The 21,185-nt window shown below is 41.4% G+C and overlaps 1 protein-coding gene across 1 annotated transcript in view; it reads left to right on the forward strand.

Annotated features, from left to right (window-relative positions):
* T265_02662 (hypothetical protein) overlaps nt 1-20,602 on the forward strand; it is a gene marked incomplete at both ends in the record, with an annotated part of 57,738 nt that extends 37,136 nt beyond the window's left edge. The window contains 5 exons of the mRNA XM_009166964.1: nt 3,594-4,094; nt 5,454-6,227; nt 13,237-13,618; nt 14,923-15,017; nt 19,593-20,602. Coding sequence (XP_009165228.1) covers nt 3,594-4,094; nt 5,454-6,227; nt 13,237-13,618; nt 14,923-15,017; nt 19,593-20,393 — 2,553 coding nt within the window. The remainder of the gene's footprint in view (nt 1-3,593; nt 4,095-5,453; nt 6,228-13,236; nt 13,619-14,922; nt 15,018-19,592) is intronic.
* Between the last annotated feature and the right edge of the window lie 583 nt (nt 20,603-21,185).

Here is a 21,185-nt window from a genome sequence, read left to right on the forward strand (position 1 = left end):
TCAGATTGCCGGATAGAAATCACGCTCAGTCTACGATCATTAATGTCCCTGAGGTGGTTATGCTCTGTACGCTGTACTCCATGTTTCACGCATGTGTGATATGTTGAACTTGTGAACCCTAATTTTCACAATACCTACCAGGAGAAATTCAAATGTGATCGGATGTGAAAATAGCTAGTTTCAATGATGTAATCCTCATTTTTTTAAACCCGAATTCGAATCAGCAGGTCAACACAGATTCGGATTTGAAACATTGCTTTGCTGGTTCTAGCAATCTCAACTTCTCTCTGCGAATTTTACTGATACTATCTAATCACAATGGTGAGCCTAGGGGGGTGATCCGTAAAAAATTCTCGGCTGCCGTTTGAAATCGACTGATTTACTCCCTCCATGTGTACTTAGGAAATGCATCGTGTAGCAACACTGAATCTTTCCATTTTCGAATGCACAGTAAAACTGGTTGAAAGTGCACACCCAAGTATTTTGGAAGTGACTCGAGTTAGCTGTGAGCTTCGTGTCCATGTGCGAGAGAGCCAATGCTTCATAACCAGAGACATAGCATCTCCATCCAGCGCATCTGCCCATATCTCCAGACAAGTCAAGATTGTAGTTACTATGGAAAAGTGTTTATTTGAATTTCACCATAGTTTGCCGAAGGGTTACTCAGGTTTTATCGTGTTTGAGGTTTATCAGCTGGCTGTATTTTTCATCAGTATTCGCCGTAGCAACCGATAATTTAGCAACGTCATTCGCAGTTGCCTATGTTGACTCTTCATACGATAGTAATCAAAACAATCGTCTACTAACTTAGCCATAATCTCGGTACTTAATGTATTTCTATCAAAGTTCGGGCGTTTCCTTTTTCGTTAAGTCATGATGCTAGCCACAAAAACAGTTTTTATCAATGAGCCAATTTTTATCATCTCAAAATGCTGTTTCTGACGAAAGACTATTGCTTAGATAAAATTGACGTTACGAATTGTAAAAATATTGCAAAATTTCTCTGTTCATATGTTCCAATAGCAAAGGCATTCTACGGTTTATTAATAGAAGCAAAAGAAAATGGGAACAAAATCTTTATGTCCAAAAGGACATAAGTTGAAACATTTTAGACAAAAATGAAGTGCATGCCAGATTAGTAAGTGCTCAGCTTTTCAAAGTTCATTCGGCTTGGAATAACTCCATATCTATATACCAGAATCTGGTGTACCATTTGGTGAACTAATGTTCAGTTCAATAAACTGTTAAAACAGACAACCGGATGACCAGCGGTTTAGATACGTTACAATCGACATAGCATAAATGGCTGATATAGCCTTCGCGGATCGAGTGAAACGAACGGCTCTCGTTTTAACAGATTCAAGTTGAACACATTACATTTCGCGCATCAGTCATTTTCGTACTCATATTACAAGCAGATGATTTCACGGTCAGTATGCGTACTGCTGATTAACCCGAAAAATTGTCACACCTATACGTCGCTGATCAGCTTCTCCGTATGAGTGAACTTATGCTGCTTGTTGTATTGAGCGGTGCAGTATCATATTTATTCTGTACTTTCCAACTTTTCTACTTTTGGGCAAGCCATGATGAACCACACAAAACAAGGCCATTTGTGCTAAACGTTCCATCCAGGGCTGTGTTTCTTCCTTCCATGTAAAACAGGCAGCACCGGAAGTCATGTTTACCAGGGGCAGTTTTGTTGTGTGAAATTTCATCCGGACTCCGGCCAGAATAAAGGAATCATGGCCTTTGCAGATACACACCCACATACTGACAATCGATGATTTCCAAATCACTCTTTTAAAATGAATTTGTCAAGGTCACCAGGAATAGTAATCCTGTTATTTTTCACTGGGTACTAACGCTTGAGATATTTGGCAATCATCCTCATTGTTTAGAAATTTACATGGCAGCCATCAAAATGCAAGATTTGACAAAACAATCAGCAACGCTGTTGTCCACCAGCTTAAACATATCCAGCACCGACGGGTTTGACCATAAAAGTGCCGAAAACCTTTGCCAAGTAACAATGTCAATTGCGAAAAGGGATGGTGTATTTTCGGATCTATTTCACTCTGTTTGGTGATCAAGGGTGATTAGGAAATGGAGCCTACTATTTCAAACCTGCGGGGGAAGGCTGCTCTTGTTGAACTGTTAGGTGTCATTGTGAGTAGTAAAAAACACTGCCTTATTTCTTCTAGCAAAGATTTTGCACTACCAAATATAGGAGCATTCTTTGCCACATAACTGCCCCACGAATATTGCCGTTATGTTTTAAATTAAACTCCAAACAATGAGGGCATTTAGGGAAACATGAATATGGCACAGATATGTTTATGCCGAAGGACTAAAGTGAATCCCGGTTGAACGTCTCATTTATAGTGTTTTCCAAATGGATGTTCTGAACAAACGCTGCCCCGTGTTTCAGCTAGTGCGATATTGCAGTATATTTTTTTTCGGCAGAACACTACACATGATGTTATTGTTGAAGCTTTTTTTTATCATGATTGTGTATGACGTCCATTTAGAGAAATATGGCGGCAAGATATACGACAGGCAGCTAGCAACTGCGTCAAATATCGGGAGAATGGTGATCCAAAGTAGTAGGTAGTGATTGAAAAGCAAGGCGATTATGATTGCAACGAACTGAGAAGATTTTGTACAGGTGAGGACAGATCACAAGTAAAGTGACACCCACATTGTACTTCTCTACTTACGCTCAATCAAAATCAATTGAATAACTTTTTTTTAGGTTTTTGTTTGGTGCCGTCGTTCAGAGGCCGATATACATTTTCATAACCTTGAATCGAAACAGGTGGTTGACTCGTAAACAGGATCGTTCACACTGTTGTTTTAACTTCGCAGACAGTTGTCACTCTAGTGTGCCAATGCACTTGGGAATCGGTACCTGGATTCGCGGAGTTTTATGGATCTTGGTAAACCCGAACTTTCCTAGTGGTTGTCAAACTTTGACCATTTGTCACTTAGCAGGTATTATTATTATACTAGTGAAAAATCTGGCTGATGGATACTGTAGGCGTACTAACAGTATTTAACTACGATATACAAATACGATTATCATAAAAAAAGAGTTTATCACAAAGGTCATCAGGGACATCACAAATGTATCACTGACATAGGCGTACGGCGAGTACTAGCCTCATCAGTGATCAAAATGTTCTCCGTTAGGTTGCCGGATTAACTAATCATGGTTCTTGCATTTCCTGTTTTACGTCACAGTCATTAAAGTATAGTACTTATGATTTTTGCAGCTGTGGTTGATTACCTGGAAACCTCAAATCGTAAACTGTTGCCCATAGATTGAAATTGTCTGAACATTTATTCATATAACAAGAAAGTTCCCAAGACATTGGTATAGTCTTGACCGGCAAGCCACAGAAATCAAACTTTCCGTCCTTGAAGTGTGTGTCATTGAAATAGGCCAATCCATATATGGAGGCCATCAATAGTGACTTAACCGCCACCAGAGTAAGTAATGTTTCGGTTAATCTTTTTTTACCTGACTCAAGTTTATTTTAGTTGAGATTTTCTATTCCGAACTTTGAATCTATCCTTTTTTTCACAAATAGGTCACAGTCGAATGCACCGATGCCGAGGGTGTAAATTCATTGGCTCGAAACGCAAGCTTACACATCACGGTAACTGATGAAAATGATCATAATCCGGTCTTTGATAAATTAACGTACCATGGCCGCGTTCAGGAGAACTCTCCAGCCGCGGAAGTTCAGTTCGTTAGCCCAATCAAAGTAACTGATGCCGATATCGGACCCAATTCTCTTCTCACGTTCCTCATTAGCGATTTGGACAACACTACTGAACAAGCCGCAGACGTCAGCAAGCAAGCTGTCTGGAGAAATGGAAGTCAATATTTTCGCATTGATCCGCGATCAGGTCGCATATGGACAACGGTTGCCCTGGATTGTGAAGTTAAGAGCCAGTATGATTTGCTGGTTGTTGTACATGACTCCGGGTCACCGGAATCGAGGTCAAGCACTGCGAATTTGATTGTGTCTGTAGAGGATGTGAATGACAATATACCGGAATTCTCTTCGGCGCATTACACTTTTGAGGTGGGTGCTATTCGTTTGATATTCTCTTGCTCCCACTTACGCGATCAAGTGACGATTTGAGCTGAGGACTAATATACATACAGAAAATTTCAGGTTAAGCTATTAGTAATTAGCAGACAAGATGGATGCTTTATAAGTGAAAGTATATCTGCCTATGCCTTGATATTTCCGCTAGTGGGGCAGTATGTTTGCAGCACGTGTAACCGGTTGATTTGAATTTCGTGAGTAAATGTGAGTTGTGCTGTGTCTAGTCGGAGTAGAAGCCAATCAAACTGTTAATCGGCCGCCCACGGCCAAACAGGTAAGCGTTCGAACTACTAGCCGAGAAGTAATGGATTCCAAACTTCTTCCAATTCTGTGAAATGCAGACCACTAGTTATTCTTAATAAGGAAGAAGCAGCTACATGTAGCTTCTAAGTTTCTCAGCAAGGTTGGTTTCACCTACAAAAGGTAATCTCTGTTACGAACTCTCATGTTTGGATTGTTTTCATTCCTGTACGCATTTTCAGAAGTATCGCGAACTAAATAAAATAGCTATGCGACTCCTCATTGCCTCCTCTAATCCTCGATGGATAACCTGATCCAAGGTAGTTTTTGAAATACAACATTGACTAGGTACATCCCAAAGCATCAAGTTTTTATCCGAAGCATTAGGCTTCCATCTGATTCATCGAACCGGCTTCTGGAGATGCCAAGATGACTTCCTGGTGGCACGCGAGAGTGGTAGTTAATCAGAGTCAATTTAATACGATCTCAGACAGCCTGAGTTCTGCAAACTTCTTATTTGAATATGCAACCCGGAGCAAATGCTAAGATTACCGAAGTTTTCTTTATAGAATATTTAGGTAGATGGCAGTTTCCGTACTTCATTTCCCAAAAAGTACTCGTACACACGTTCCGCCTCAGTTTGCACGTCCACATATCCGACGCATCCTAATTTCACGATGTGTTTAGGCCTAATTCAAAAATTGCCACTTTTATCCTTTGAGACAAACAGGAGGCTGGGTGAAGAGTGCCCTGTCATACTATGAATGTATCCTGATCTCTTCCTCAGCTGCTTTCTGAATTGACCGCTTAGTTTGATTCTACAGGCGGTACTGACGTTGTTCAAACATCTCACTAGATAATATGCTGACAATTCCACGTTTACCAGGTCAATAAAAATGTAATGTCACTCGAGAAAAACGAGCAAATCCACTTCGGAATGAAGTGTACACGCTACAGTAAACACAAGACTGGAACTTCAGTGTACAGGATATTTGACACAGTGAATTCAGTAGCTCTGCAAAGGCTGATAGGCATTTTGCTAGCACTTAATTAATTCGCCATATGAATCCTCTACATATTTTCCTATCTTAGGTCGCTGAAAACGCCCCACCTGGAACAGAAATAGGACGTGTAGAAGCTACGGACAAGGATGCAACTGAGCCGAACCGAAAGTTGCGTTATGGTCTCCGTGGTCGTGCAGACGATCTGCACTTGATCAGTATCAACCGGAACACCGGTGTCTTACGAACTCGCCGTCCTATCGATCGTGAATCGCGCTCTTCGATAACTCTTACAGCAACCGCGGAAAATGAACTGCCTGTCCGGGCATCTTTGTCGCTCTCTCCAAATCGACCATTGGCACCATCGGAGTTAGCAGTAGAAACCATAGCCAAAACAAGTATTGTTCTGAATGTACTTAATGTGAACGATAATCGACCGGAATTCACACTAATTGAACCACACCGCTCTCATGTCACATTCATCTGGGAACAACTTAGTTCTTTGCCAAACACATCAAATGTTGATGTTAAATCACTGAAAAACGGTCGGCAAACAAGTCTCGGTGCGAAGAAAAATGGTATGGGCACCCAGAAGGGAGCAGAAGATAAGTTATTTGTGAATGCTTTAAACGTAAGTCCTGTATGTGAACGTCTGCCGCATCGTGTGACTGATAAGGATGTTGAACAAGATGAAAATTCTGAATGCTGTCTACTTCAACTGCAAGAGGACTTTGATGGATTATTCGCTTTGATGCCTGAAGCACCGACTGTGCTGTGCATGACACGAAGACCTCCAATGCCAACAAGTTATAAACTTGTACTCATTGCGAAGGATGGTACAGCAAATGATAGCCTCTCTGCTCAGGTAAGACAGGTGACTTTTTCCTAACCACTGTTTTTAAGTCTTTCTAAATGTACGGAAAGTTTCGGCTTCGCCTTTGTAAATTTAGCTCGGTTTGATAGGCATTGTAAACGTATTCAGTGGACGATTGTATTTTCTTTGTCCCTTGCGAATGAAGGAATTTCTCTGCTGTAAACCAAAGGCTTGACGCAGCCCACATTGACAAAACATACCACAGTCTGCTGTGTTGTCTACCCAGAAGAATTTGAAATGTCCATCGGTTTGATTTGGATTTCAAAATTGCTCGTCAGGTTCCACTACATTATGTAGTTCTAAGAAGAATACACCTGAGATAGGATCTTTTAGTCTAAAAGACAGCGGAAACGAATATCATAAAAATTTAGATAATACTTGCATAAATACATTTCGGCATCGTGTGCAGCTAAAAGAAGAGAAAACAACTTTGTCTCGAATAGTCGAGCCGTTTATGGCGATCATACTAATCCACATTTTGGAGCTTGACCACCGAATTTCAAAGTACCTAAGAACTACAATGACTCATCGCGTGGTGCATACCTGTCGGAAAACCGTAACCCGTCCTGTCGTTGGGTTGTTTCGCTTGTATAGAGCCCCGTGCATGCACAGAGACAGACAGGTTACAGTAACTGGGCGATCTTAATAGAACAGTAAGAATAGATTACACGGTGCTTACAGGCATACGTCTACCTCAGCACAGGTGAACCTGAAGTAGGCCGAATAGAACTGTCGACTGTTTACATTGTAGACATAGCATGTACATTTAGAAGACTAGTATTTGTGTTGACATGCAGTTCAGCGAAACTACCCTGCCAAGTCTGGTTATCATTGATATCATTTTAGTTTCAGACCCACACCAAACCGACATGAGCAATATAAATCTGATTTTGTGAATAAGTGTCTTATTGAGCGCAGAGAGTTTTGGCTGTTAAAAGATGGTCTGAGGTTTATGATTCGATCGAAGTACAAGTGAAGCACGGTACGCCCACTTTACCAGCCACACCTCGTCCCCAGAATTACCGACGAACAGTGAGTTAAAATTGGCTTGCTCTTAAAGAAATTCTTGTCAAATAACGGAATCTCAAGTCTTCTTCTAGCTTGCTACATAGTCGCATGTTTTTCGTCAAGATTCACATTTTACTGTCGAGACACATCAAACAAAACGAAGCAGGTGGGCACGTGGTCCCAACTCGATGAAGCTAATCAAGAACAGGGACGAAATTACTGCCGACCCTAACAGCAGTAAACATTTTCAGGCCAGGACGTGTGTCGGTGAGTTGAAGCTCAAATAATACTGTTCTCAAATATGGATGCAGTAAGTCACTCCGAGAGAAGTTCCGTATAAATTCGGATGACTCCATGACAAGTGCACAAAAGCGTAGGTTATTCCGCTGTTGTGGTTCTGGAGATAGTTTAACCCGTTGTCCCCCTATGTCTTTAAATATGACGTGTTCCAGGAAAGATAAATGTTTTGACCTCGAGCACTGAAAACGTAGAAGACAAGGGGAAATGTATTAAATAAGATGCAGCATTGCAAAGGAAGTTCATTTTGGGCAGTTGGTCATAACACAGTGTAACATGCAAAGCAAATAGCAACATCTTGTGCCGAAAACTTCATTCTATATTCTGGATTACATCATTTTCGTGCCTGTCATGTAAAGTACGATTCACTAACTGGCTGATCAGGCATGCAAAAATAGTTGTTATTTAGTGTGCATCGTCTTCCACCATCGTCTTTTGGGATGCTGTTTGTTTCATGTAGACGCACCTTAAATGAAATTAACAAGCATCTTTTTGCGAGCAGGTGTCTTTTCTGCCGTTCCCCTTCGCGACTGTTGACGAATTCCCTCGTAAAATCAAAGTATGTTGGCAAAAGACGATCGTCATCGCAGATATATTGCTTAAATGACCACTGTTAGCCAGTTTAGACTTCAAGAGCTACAATAAAATTGTTTATCACTGCAGTGCAAAGGATGAATGTGGGACACATGTGCGGGTAAATTTCTGTACACCGGAAAACGTTTTTTGAGCATGCTCCATGGAGTTCTTTCTATAAGGTTATCTTACTATCAAAGACGGAAAAAGAAGTTCGGCTTAGTTACAAATTTTAAATGAGTTATCCCAAAGACCAGCGGAGTGCGCTTTAATTCAGCATTGACAAAACGTCTCTGAATCATGAACAACAGAAAAAGGTGACAAACTACCCATTCAGCAATTCGGCTGCTTGTTAGTGGTATGAGATAAGTTAGAAATTTCGATCCACATTTCGTCCTGGACACAGACAATACTTTTTTTCAACAGCAAAACTTATAGCTTGTTTTGTCCAGAACTCAAAATGCAGCACTCGTCATACTGCAAGAAGTCTTGTGAATATTTGTTTACAACAAGCAAGGAAGGTGAATCTCTTTAATTACAGTGCTTCGCAAGCAAACAACGGAAGTATCATCACGTTCGTTGAGCGTGTGTGTAAACAGGCCTTACATTAGTGCGATAATTTATTTGTCAAGTGTCTCGATTATTTGTGTTTGCTTTTCATGCCAGCTGAGTCAATAGTGGACAGTCAACTGTCCACTATGACAAGTTATTTTTGAAACGCAAAATTGTTGCAGCTGCACGAAAACAATCGAAGTGACGAACGGGAAGTGGACCGTATTTGATGCTTATGTAACGGCGGTGCGACTGAATTTATGGTGTGACAGGAAAATCATGAACTTTATTCTGTATAAGTTGTGTTTTGACAACCATAGAAGTATAGCTCCCGTTTTATGTAAAATTTTCCATGGCATACGCTTCAAATGCACGTATCTTGAATCAAGCTGCCTTGGTAATCTTTTTGAATAATTTTGTTTGGGCTATTGCTCAAACGGCTTTATTCGTCCACCTACCGAGGATGTCTATCCAGAATGCTGTACTTCTGCTCCCCATTCCATTCTGCTTATCAAAAAGTGGCATTTTTGGACATGACGTCTTCAGAAGTACGTGAGAATTGGGAGCAGCGTAAATAAGCAAAAGAACTTTTTGAATAATCATCGAGTTAGAATGGCAGCGCTAAATGACCGTATGGTGAAGGGGTCCTTACACAATAGACTGTTGCCTAGTTCCGAAAAGGAAGTTGTTGAAAACTACAAAGATATGGGAAGTTCATCACCACTTCTTCATAGAAAACCCGTTACGTATACATATGACAAAACTTACGACTTGAGACAAATTACTGGACCAACTGATAGTGGCCCCTTCTTATGGAATTTTCATCAAGTGCGTTATTTCACTTTTCTTGATTTCTTCTTGTATTCCAATATTGACGAACTAAATACCTAACGTGTCAAGTAAATTTGTTTAGTAACCGCAAACTTTTATGTCCGCCACTAGCATGCTTCCTAGTTTTTATCTTTTTTGCTGGTTCCTTCAGTTACCACTTGATGTAGTTGTCAACGCCCCATTTCAAATTTTGCTTGATTCAAATGTATTCGGTTCATTGGTTCAACGAACACGCATTGTTGTTTTAACTGGAAATTCACGACAAACTGGACTCCCACTGCCCAATAATTGACCACCGAATATTTGTTCAAAGTGACATGAACAAAAATAACATTCTTATGAATTCCGCGTCTAACTTTTCTGGGTGTATACCGATGGCCACAAAACAGAAGAACAACAGAATGTTTCGTCATGTTTTTCACTTGAGTGCTCAGTGTCTGATCACTACAATCGATCAATTCACTCCAGGCTGTTTTGTGTTAAATGTGGCCGCATATTTATGCAAGATGTAGACACTGGTCTCGCACACACCATAACATAAACGGCAATGGGATATATTCAATTAAAATACCCCGGGGAAAGGCAGGGTTTCGAATTGTTGAGGGTCTCCCGCAGGCATACCTGCGATGGAATACTGACGAATTTTGCGGGTTATAGTATCAACTTTCAAGATGCCGTAAAATAGAGAAACCAACTCTCTTTCTTGAGAAGTGGTTTTCCTAAGGAATCAGCATAAGAGGATTCGTTAGCTCATTTAATCAAACAAAATATTTACTGATCCTTGTTCGGATGAATAATGAAATACGTATGGTATCAATCCTAATGCTACTCATCTTGCTGTAAAGGTTATATTTAACAGTTCTGCGGTGAACGAGTCAGGTGCCCCGAGATATAACAAGTTGTACCACAGAAGAAACCAAAGCATTTAAATGATCAGATGAAATGTTGTGATCTCACTCACGGCTGCATATGAGTTATCCTGATTTGGCCCAAGTATCCTGGTCCATCCTTTCACACCGCACTTCAAGCGTAAACACCATTGCCCCCAATGACATGATAATTCAAGTGCATCTAATATGCTCTAGTGGAGTAGCCGTGACACACAGATCTCTCATATCAGATATCCTCAGTACCATTCCCTTAGTGGTCAAATATATGCACTACTGATGAGCTTCAATGACGGCGGAAATCGAGTTCAGTGATTTTGCACTTTTGAGTTGGTGAAGCAAAATATTGCGTTTGCACCAAAAGACTATGGTCTACCAAAAGTGCTGGGATTTCAGCAGTTCCTTACTAAGCGCTTTGCTTGTTGAGACAATTAGTGAAATTTCGATCCAAACGATATCTCTCCAAAAATGAAAAGCTGTTTGTTGACAATAATCACGAAATTACATCACTAACGTTTACGTTATTTATTCAGCAAGTCAGTTTAGTTGCGAGTCACCCAGAACCAACTGAGGTGAAATTGTTATCACTCCATCAAAAAGAGAAGCTCAGCGTTTTGTCGAAAATAGCTACCTGGCTCATCGAATGATCCAGGTACTATCTAAGCTACCCGAACTAAAAAGGTTTCTCAGTAGGACCAGGCTTCTGACTTTGTCATTTAACTTGTTGATGTGACCTCATCTAGATAAGAAACACATGGGTAAGATAACGAGGCAGTGAAGAAAATTCGGCTAAACGGCCCCCACAAAAAAACAAAGTATGAGTAAATTTACTGGAGCATATGAAAAAATGTAGAGTTATGGGAATTAACGTTCTGGATGCATGCGCATGCTGGAAAGTAAAATACGGCGGGTATATATTTTTTTCACGCAAAATTATTAGTTTCGGTGATGGGTTTTCCAGAGGTGCCCATTTTCCGCAGGCGAAACGTTGCCGTATTACACAGTCTCACATAAGATGAAGGAAAAATGTGGTCTGTAAATTTGTAAAGCTGTCAGCAGGTTAACTGAAAATACAGCTGTCAAATAGTCTTCAGCAACCTTTTGATCAGTTTCCCTTATTAAATATTTCCTGCTGCAAATTAGGTTAGAGGAGGCAATTCTGCAAGCGTACGACGTAAAAAGCGTTGTTTTTCACACTTTCTAGGTATTCATATTGGCAACTGGCAAACGGGCACTTTGGTGCTTATTTAACCTGATGCTTCTGATAGTTCAAGGATGATTTAAAACAATGAAGGAGAAATGCTTCCTCCAGAAGTTTTTCTACTTTATCAACAGTATATAAATCAAAAGCGCCACAAAGACGCATTACTATGGCGAACGAATATACGTTCATATCTCTGTATCAGTTTCATATCAGCTTTGTGTTTGTGTATTATTTGGGGATAAGTGACCGGGAGCCTCAGACGTACTGCTCTGCAGAGTTTTTTGCAAGAGATGGAGGCAAAAGCAACCTGTTCTTGTTCGCCTAATTGTGCTTTGCTTTATCGAGTAGAAAACATTGCATTCCATTGGATTTTTTATTTGATACCCTAAGAATAGGTGTTGGTACATACGGGTAGGGAATTTTGAATGAATGGAGTTTTGTCTGAGGTCAGCACTATGATTTAGTATAGTCTCAGTGTTGCTCACTCTGCTCTTGTTATTTCTATTTCGTATGAAGCATGCAACCACTAGTTTGTTCCGCTTTGTTCTTTGTTGATTCTATCTATGTCGGGTCAGACAGTCAAAGTGGGGCTTTCTCCTTCGCACAACTTACTGCTGGATTCAGAAGACCGCACGTGACATCCAAGTCATGTTCTGCAGACTGCTGATGGTTTACGCACATGTTTGAAATAGCCCCTCTATGGGTTAGCAGGATGTAGGTTGGCATGCAGCCTGAAGGGGCTCTTGTGGATTTCAGCGTAGCTCCTATAAACTGCCTAATGAGTAGCCTGATAACAATAGAATGCGTGCGTGTCAATTAGCTTCCAAAACCAACTGTGGAATTTACTGTTATGAGCGTACAGCTTTTTCGTTCCCTATGGGACTCAGCAACACTTCCCCGGGGCTAGTCAGATCAAATTCAAATGTAGGCTGATAAATTTGCAGGAATGAACTTGTTTAAGCTGTTCTTGTTCTCGAATACACGGAATGTGTTCATTTGAGAAGGCGTATCACTGGTCCATCGGTCTAAATGCAGTTGACGAGTCAACAGTTGGATCCTGCTAAGGAAGGTCAAGCGCCTTTAAACAAACGGGAGCGCTTATGAGTGTCAGTGCAGGTAATCGAAAGAAACATTCAGACACCCACTAGGACGTCTAGTTAACACCTTTGTGTTTTTTACTTACAGGAATCCCTCTGAATCGCAACTATTAAGTTTCACTTTCTTCCTTGCTTTCCATTCCTTTCTTTTCCTCCGTGTTTCATTTCAAAATTGCCATACAATGCACCTGAGTAATATCCGTGCTTCGTGTTAGGCTTGCGCTGAAGGGCTGTGATTATTGTCAGCCAATTAATTTGTCCTGATGGGATAAATAGTTGTTATTGCGGGAAGTAAAAGCGGGTAACTTAGAACTCCACTTAAAGTTCGTCAGAAGGTATGACACTGGATACAGAAAATTCCATCGCCGTTGTCTACTAGGTGCCAAACGCCCAGAATATGGTGGTTTAAAATTTTAGTCGCTGATTGATGAATGTTCGAGTCGGAACGGAAGACTCCCTAATGTGATATACACAACCAAACTTAGTAAAAGCCCTAAATGGCAGTTTATACGATTTACACTATTACAAAACTACTTTTCTCAATCAATTAGGTGCAGTTCACCGTGGTTATTCGTAGCGACCCTAGTTTGAAGGGTGTCGAAACCAGTGTAAAACACGGCGGTTTGTCACAGCTCACGGAAAAGGAAAGGAACGGCTTCAGCAACACTGACAACTCTTACCGATTGGATGACCTATCAACATCTTCCTCATGGCCGTATACATCCAACTCCAAGGATCTCAGATCTAGTGGACGGTCTGGTCAAATGCAACAACGGAATATGCTTCCAAACGGGCACAAAGGAGGCACTCTTTCAGCTGGACATACACAACAAACTATCATAATAGCTGTGATGGCATCAGTCGCCGGTATTCTCTGTGTGCTGCTTTTGCTGGCAATTGTATTGACAAGGCGATGTTTCCTTAACTCGAGGAGTAAGTCTTCACAAATGTGATTTCATTTCAGTAAGCCACACTTCGTTGGTGTAGAGGTTTGTGCTATTCTTCTAACCGACAAAAACCGACAATCTTTTGTAAAATGGACTCTAGAGCTAGGAAAATTTTAGAAGTAACACAATAGTTTTTGATACATCTGAGGACTAAAAATATGGTTACAAAGCGGCAAACGTGGTTCATTATCTATAGAGGAAAATGTCGGTAGCTCAGGTAGCGTAGATGGTCGTTGGCTTGTTCGCTGAGCTGGGCAATTTGGTTGCAAACGTTTCATCACCAATCGAGGTGACATCACCAGTGCGTAGTTGTGCGTAGCGCTGGGTTAGTGGTCGGTTAGCTAACCACGTTTGCAACCAAATTGCCCAGCTCAGCGAACAAGCCAACGACCATGGTTCGTTATGTAAGTAACCAAATAACACGATTCGCGACTATGAGACTGGTAGTATGACAATATTGCAAATTGTCCCAGATGGTTGTTCGTCGGTGAACTGGGTAATCCATCTGATAACGTTTCGTCATTACTCGAGGTGACCTCATCAATGCGTAGTAAGTTAGTGACGAATAGTAGTGCGTTGGTATGTAGGCTACACAAAGATAACTGGTGCACTGACCGTGTCCCCTCGATTTGGGGTGGGGTACTTACAACCAAATTGTTGCTCATTTTAGAAACATTAACAGCCATCCATTCAACATGAACTACAGGAATTACCCTCAGAAGCGAAGACAGCGTCAGGCGTTTTGGCGTATGTTTACGCTACAAGCGCACCAATTAAAATGGCCATCAAAAATATCTGTGCACAAATTCATGAAATCCAGGCTCATGCCCAAAAGCCTTTTACAGAACTTATCACTCATGTGACCTGTAAATCGCTTCATTTCTTCAGATAAAGCTCAAAATCCGTAAAGCTTTGAATAGTTTCATCAATGTTAACCATTCCACATATGTTTGCGAATGTTTTATTCTATAACTGAATAAGCAGGTTCAACCGACGTTCCTATGTAAACATTTACAGCTGTAGCGGTTCGCAGATTTGGGTATTATAAGCAGCGAACGACTCACTGTACAGAGTGGATGCTAGTTATCAGCTTACCAAGTTAACCTTCTAGGGAGGCTTACTTGATGGAGCCGATTTCGCCACCTGCATGCCACATACTTCTGTAGCAGCACAGCGCAGAAACAAAGTAACCTATTTTGATATCCTCTTCAAAGGTACTGTACTTTTCTGCTGTCTACAACAGTTCTCAATATTTCATTTCATTTGCCTAAACCATCCACACCATGCCAGCTGATTTCATCAAAGTGGAAGCGGATTCGCCACACGAAGGGTTGGTTGGTGCCAAAAGTCCCGGCTCAGTTCCTTCCACTCCGTCGAAGTCTCAGGTAAATGCAATGCAATATGGGATGTTTGTTTTTGAGCCTTCTTCACTAGTGCTCCCATTTTTTTGAAAAATGAGAAGTTTGCTACGAGAGAACCCGCGGTGCAAAAGTTGTGCAAATGTGATAGAAGGTAGAACCGGCTTTGTGTCCACTGCATTCCTACGACATAAATCTAGTATTCTCTCCATTTTACTTTAATCGGCAGAAACAAAAGTCTTAAATGCTGTGGACAACGAAAGGTTTTTCTGCTCCACTTATGCTCCAATTTTAATGCAACAGAAGGGTAGACGTTTGCAACAAATAGTAGGATGGCGCTTTCCTTACTTCAGCTATGGTCGTTGTCTGAAAATAAGAAGAAAGACAGATTATTCCGAGTAGGGTTCTTGCCTGTAGCACAATTTACCTAGCCCAGTCGGCAATCATAAGAAAGTCACTGTAAGGGTCTTGTGCTCAGTCGTTCGCGATATACACCTAAGTTGCATCGAGGTCTGACTTGGTAAACGTAGACGATTCCAGCACACTTGAGATATAAAGCGATGTGTCTGCCATTTGATTAGCGGACTTTTGAATTTTCGTAAAACGTTTTATAGTTCAACGTGACTGCGTTATATTTCATCGTGAAATACAAACAAGAAACAGCTTCGGAGAATTACCAAAGGATTGCCAAAATTAGCAGACTTTTGCCAGAACAAGTGATTTTAATACGATATACTCGGAATAGAAGCCGAATGGTTTTTACAATCCTGCTATTCTTCCGGTCCACTAGCCAAATTATCAACAATGTTACTCACTAATTGTATCCTTCGGATAACTCAGGTTTGTATTTTTCATAAGAGCATAACTAGGAATGCCGTAATGTCCTTTCCAGAAAAAANTGCCGTAATGCCTTTCCAGAAAAAAACCCAATTGTAGTGAGTCAAGCAATTTGAAATCAGTACAATATTCCCTTTGAACATTTGGAATAGGGGGTCCACAAAAATGAGGAAAAAAATAGTCGGGCAGGCTGTTCGGGCCAAAATATTGCAACTCGGCATAAAGTACGATCAACACCGTTATCCCTGCACTTGTCCGGCCAGTTCCTGTAGGGTTTGTATGCAACACAAACAGCTCAATCTAGATGTCACTTATTAACGGTGTGCAAAAGGGAAACGCAAAGAAATATCTCACAAATTCGGGCAAAGGTAATTGATGTACACGGGAAAAGGTGATTTATGATAGTGTTATAAATGTGTACGGTTGAGCACATACGTGATATTTTGATAGAATGCACATAATTTACCCGTATGTTGTGAACGTAATACAACGCATTTGTTTGCTGGATGAATAATTACCCTCGAGGGCAATTTGTAGTTGGCACTTTAAGGAATGTTATTCACTCATACGCTTCCTAATCAGTGTGACACTTGATGGTCAGCGTAGCGTATCGTGGTTGAACTACGATAGTAAATGGTCTCTCAGCGAGGCGCAGGGTTATGGAATACGGACAGAGATAAACGGCAAAGCTCTGCATGTTATGCAGTGCGAACTCATTTGGAGTATGTAGCCTACAATTCAAGCGTGGCTACTTCAATGCCAGACATATACATTTGGTTTTCTATTTTCTGTTACTTTAAACGCAGTTCATTTAGACGAAGTCATAACACGCCAGTTAAGATCAAACAGCTATTTAATTGTTCCCAGTTCACGTACATTTGGAACACATCGAAGGCTGGCGTATGTTTTAGGTATTTAATCGGGAGACACGTTTGGTAAACATGGTTCTATTCACACCGCGTGCACTACTAAACGTCGACTGGTTAAGTTCAAGTAGTCTGCATCGAATACGCAAGACAGAGCAAGGTAACCGCCCATTGGATTTAGCATTTCCAATGTAGGTGTTTTCTGTGATTTTCAAGCGAGGAACGACATTAATTATGCGTGATTTCCGGTAGAAGGATTGTACAGGTAGGCCTGTGCACAAACACTGACATTCAACATTCCAGGGTGCCTCAAAAATTACTGAGCTTATCGTTTAATTCTTGTTTGGCTAGCAGTCAGAGTTATCAAAATTAAATACAACAGTTTTGCTAATTCCCAGATTCTCAAGCTCAAACAACTACAGGTGACCATGCTGGTAAACCCAATAAGATTATTCTGCAAAAAGCGGCAAATTTAGAAGCCACTACTAGGCGTTGGCTTTAAATGTATGGTCCAATGTATGACGCACCCGAATGACAGATCAGAATGACCCAGAAAATATACCCAATCAATTTACCGATGCATATTTTTACACGGAGAACTGCAGTGGACTTTTCCGGATGTCTGCTCGGCCAGAGCAGTCTGTAAATTTCCATAGATGCCTGGTAGCTTTTCCAAAGATCCTGTGTTAAGGAGATCGGTGTAGATATAATTGGGGCATTTAATTGCCCAGAGATTTATTTGCCCAGAATTTCCTCGATTCGCTTTTTTGTTTTGACCAAAATAGCCTTCACTTCTGTTCGGCAAAGTGCAGGCTTCCTACAAAGTTGGATAGATAACTCTCTTTTAAAACGGTTCCACCCTGCCAGGCTCGACAAACGTTTTGAACATCAATGCATGCTGGTTTGACGGTTAGACGTTCCCTGAGAGCTGGTCACGAAATACACCGCATGATTGGCGGAGGCCGTTACGAAGAGTCGGTAATTTGTCTCTTCATCGGTGACTACTAAAGTGGAATTCACATTGACAGCCGATAGTGCGCTCTGAAGTGTATGTGAGTGAGTCAGTGTATACTACCATACTCAGCTGAATACAGACAATATAGGAGCAGATTTAAGATGAGGAACGCGATAGCGAGGTCAGCGCAGACCTTCCATGATCCCTGCCCACAAAACCAATTTTATATTACTCGGATTTTCTAAATTCTTATGGAATCGCGAAATTCGGTTTAAATAATAAGGATGCTGTGACTGGAAGTTTACTGGTAGGTAGATACCTCAAATCACTCTTCACAGTCCGCTGAGCCAGAGGGAAATCATAGGCAAACACTCGTCAGCCAGTCAAGATGGTGGCAACGTGAAACTCAAATGCAGTTCTTGCTAATGAATATTATTCAACGAATTTTTTGCCAAGGACCTCCGTCTTTGAGAGACAAATTGTTTCCACTGAAAAACTGAGCGATACTCAAATGATCCCTTTTTGCAGAGATCATTCATCCGTTCAAAAAATATAATTCTGCCAACAAAATATTGTGTTTAGGTTATCAGTGGCACAATCTGATAAACCAAGCTGTCAGTTGATTGTTATTCCATGAGTGTCAACAAGGTGTCTCGTGTCTTTGTATGTTCATTGCATGTTCATTATGCGTGGGTTCTGTAGAACTGCATTTTCAGAGTTGAAGATGGATAAACTTGTCATCCATTTCCAGTATCTTTCAACGTCCCACCTACAGGACATTGTTGTACCGGCTTATCTGACACGTACTAGCTTGTCTGAAGGCCTTGGAGCATGCCACCGGACTATGCCATTACATCTTCCCCTTTTGTGACAGATACACCATCGGCAACTATGCACGACTTTTCACCATAAATTCCCTTAGGACGTATCAATTGGAAACGGACTGAGTTGTTATTTGCGCAGGATTTGGAAGTACAACTTTATAGGACGTGGCGAGAAAAATTTGTGTGTGGGCATTTAGTTCAGCTTAGCACAGTCATTTGTCTGTAAACCGAGGTGCAACCTGAAAGACTGAGTTCGGCAAATTACAACCCGCGTAAAGATTTGCGAACGAATGGCTCGTACGTCTGTTTTATGTCCACTGGAATTTCGCTCTCGTCATAAGCAATCAGTGTTTGTCAATAAGTGTTTCGACAATGACTGTCTCCTACAAGCAGGTCAGCTGACTCAATAAATGGGGTGATCCGGAAGCGAAATAAATCCGCCGAGCGAAGCGCGTTGTGGCTAAGCTTGTTCGCCATAGGGATGTTCTGGATGGGAATGTGGTTTCCGAGGTTCTATTTTGTAGGGCCATATGTTGAAAATGGGGATCACGTGGGGCCAACTCAGTTTGGTGGAGTTTTTGCTCTTCAACACCTAACAAAAAGACAGCCGTACAATAGAACGACCATGAATAACGAATTGTTGATAAGTAGTGGAATGTTTTTAGAGGCACCCACGCTATCGCAGTTGCCCGGTTATTTAGCTAAAACCGTAACTTGTGATAGCATGTTTTTGCTTTCAGGTGCATTATTAAAGAAAGTGATAAATTCGCATTCTGTTATTCAACAATTTCTGGTTGGTTCAACATGAATGAAGTGATAGTTTTACCTCACTTGGGAGAAGTTCAAATGACCTTGCAGGGGGTTCGCAAATTTGATGCCAAATTTCATAGATGTTGCAAAATGTCACTGAATTATCGTAGTGACGAAATCACGCGAGATAGATAAGACGTCTGCGTAATTCGTGGGGAAGACCCTGCGTACTGTGCCCACCCTCCAGACAAGGAACACTTCTGGCATTCCCCGGGGGAGGTCCAAATACGGAGGATGACTGTACCATATGAATCAAGCACATACTGCGGTGTTCTTTGCTGAATCACGCTGTCTCTGCTCTACCTTTCAGACATGCACTTTCCTCTCGATTCCTGCGCAACATCTGCCACCACATTCAGATTATTATTCCAAGGAGATGATTTATCACCACACAATGGGGGACTGTAACCAAGCCTATGAAATGGCGACTCGAACAGGTTTTCTATCCCCTACAATCGACCGAAACATCATAAGGCTAGCCAATGTCAGTTCACCTCCTGGTGGCATGAGTGTTTCCAGTTTACTGCCAGTCTCACTTCAGGCGCAGAGACAAGTCAACGCAGTTTCTCCATTGTTACCTGGCTTATTGGACGCAAATGTTTACAAAAATGAGTCGAAAAACAAACAGTCGTCACCAGAGCGTTCCGCTGCAAAGTGTAATGTTTACACAGCCTGGCCTCCACTGCCTCACTCACATGTTGGTGCACGTTCTGCCCTCGTCCACCGTGCCAAACAACTGGCTCCAAACAACGTTGCTAAACAGTTGATCAATAAACCAGGGGATGCGTATGGGTCGAATAATCAAAGTATATATCAAACCATCGATTCACGACTGGTCCACACCGTTCGCGAAGCAAATAAGGTCAAACCCACCCTGTTTCGATCTTCGACCGTCATAAATTCGAGGCAAGACAATGAGTCGGATAAAGCGCTTCTTGAACCTCAAGACCATCCAGCAGATCTGGAGTCACCGGATCAGAAGCAGCTCTCTGCAGCATCTGGTTCTCCCTGTCAGGAGTTCGATGTTCTCCCCGAAAATAAGGGCGAGCTCAAAAAACTGCAACGAACTAATTCAGAACGAAGCACTTATTTCCAAACAAGTTTTGTATGAGCAAGTCCAGTATGACATACGTGTGCTTGCTTCGAACCTTCTTTACAACTCAGATTCTCTCAACTTACGTAACAAGACGTTTAGCCCCTTCAGCCCCGGACCTGTTCTGACTTTATTTCAAGCAAATGTGGCTTAAATGCCAAGCTCTTTATTTGTTCTACTCGCACATGATGAGTGCATACGAAGCTTCCACAGAAAGTAGCGGAAAACATGTAAATATTTTCGAAATGCTCATGTAGCACAAGTTCTCTTGCATTCACGATGCTCCTAGGTTGGCATGACAGCCCCGCTACTGTCAGTTGCATTTTGGTAGTGAGGATCGAGAAGAGAGGCTAACCCGAAAACAATTATTGGTCTGCAGAGCTAGCCGAAAATACGTCGTAACTTTTTAGATAATAATGGGCCGATAATAATCTCATAGCAGTCACTACCGATTCCAAGGTGTTTCAGTTCATTAAAGGAGAAGGTTTTGACAACTTTAGGGTACTCAGATTGAAGTTAGGACTGAAGGCAAGATATACACAATACTTTCGAAGTAATTGTGAATTTAATCGTCCTGGTGTTTTTCCATTGCCCATGGCTTATGGGCAATAACAATGCGCCCTAGAAAAGTTAATTACTTACTTGGCGATTTTATCGGGCATTTGGATAAGCTGACAAACAGAGTAGTCCCAGCGTGCAGCTTCTGGCCCACATCGGAAACCTAGTGGCCACCAAATCAAAACACTCCATAAAGCTGAACTGTATAAAGTTCTTTACTCCTATAATAACATGTAGAACAAACATGCGAGT

Source organism: Opisthorchis viverrini (assembly GCF_000715545.1).
Source record: "Opisthorchis viverrini unplaced genomic scaffold opera_v5_34, whole genome shotgun sequence".
Classification (NCBI taxonomy): domain Eukaryota; kingdom Metazoa; phylum Platyhelminthes; class Trematoda; order Opisthorchiida; family Opisthorchiidae; genus Opisthorchis; species Opisthorchis viverrini.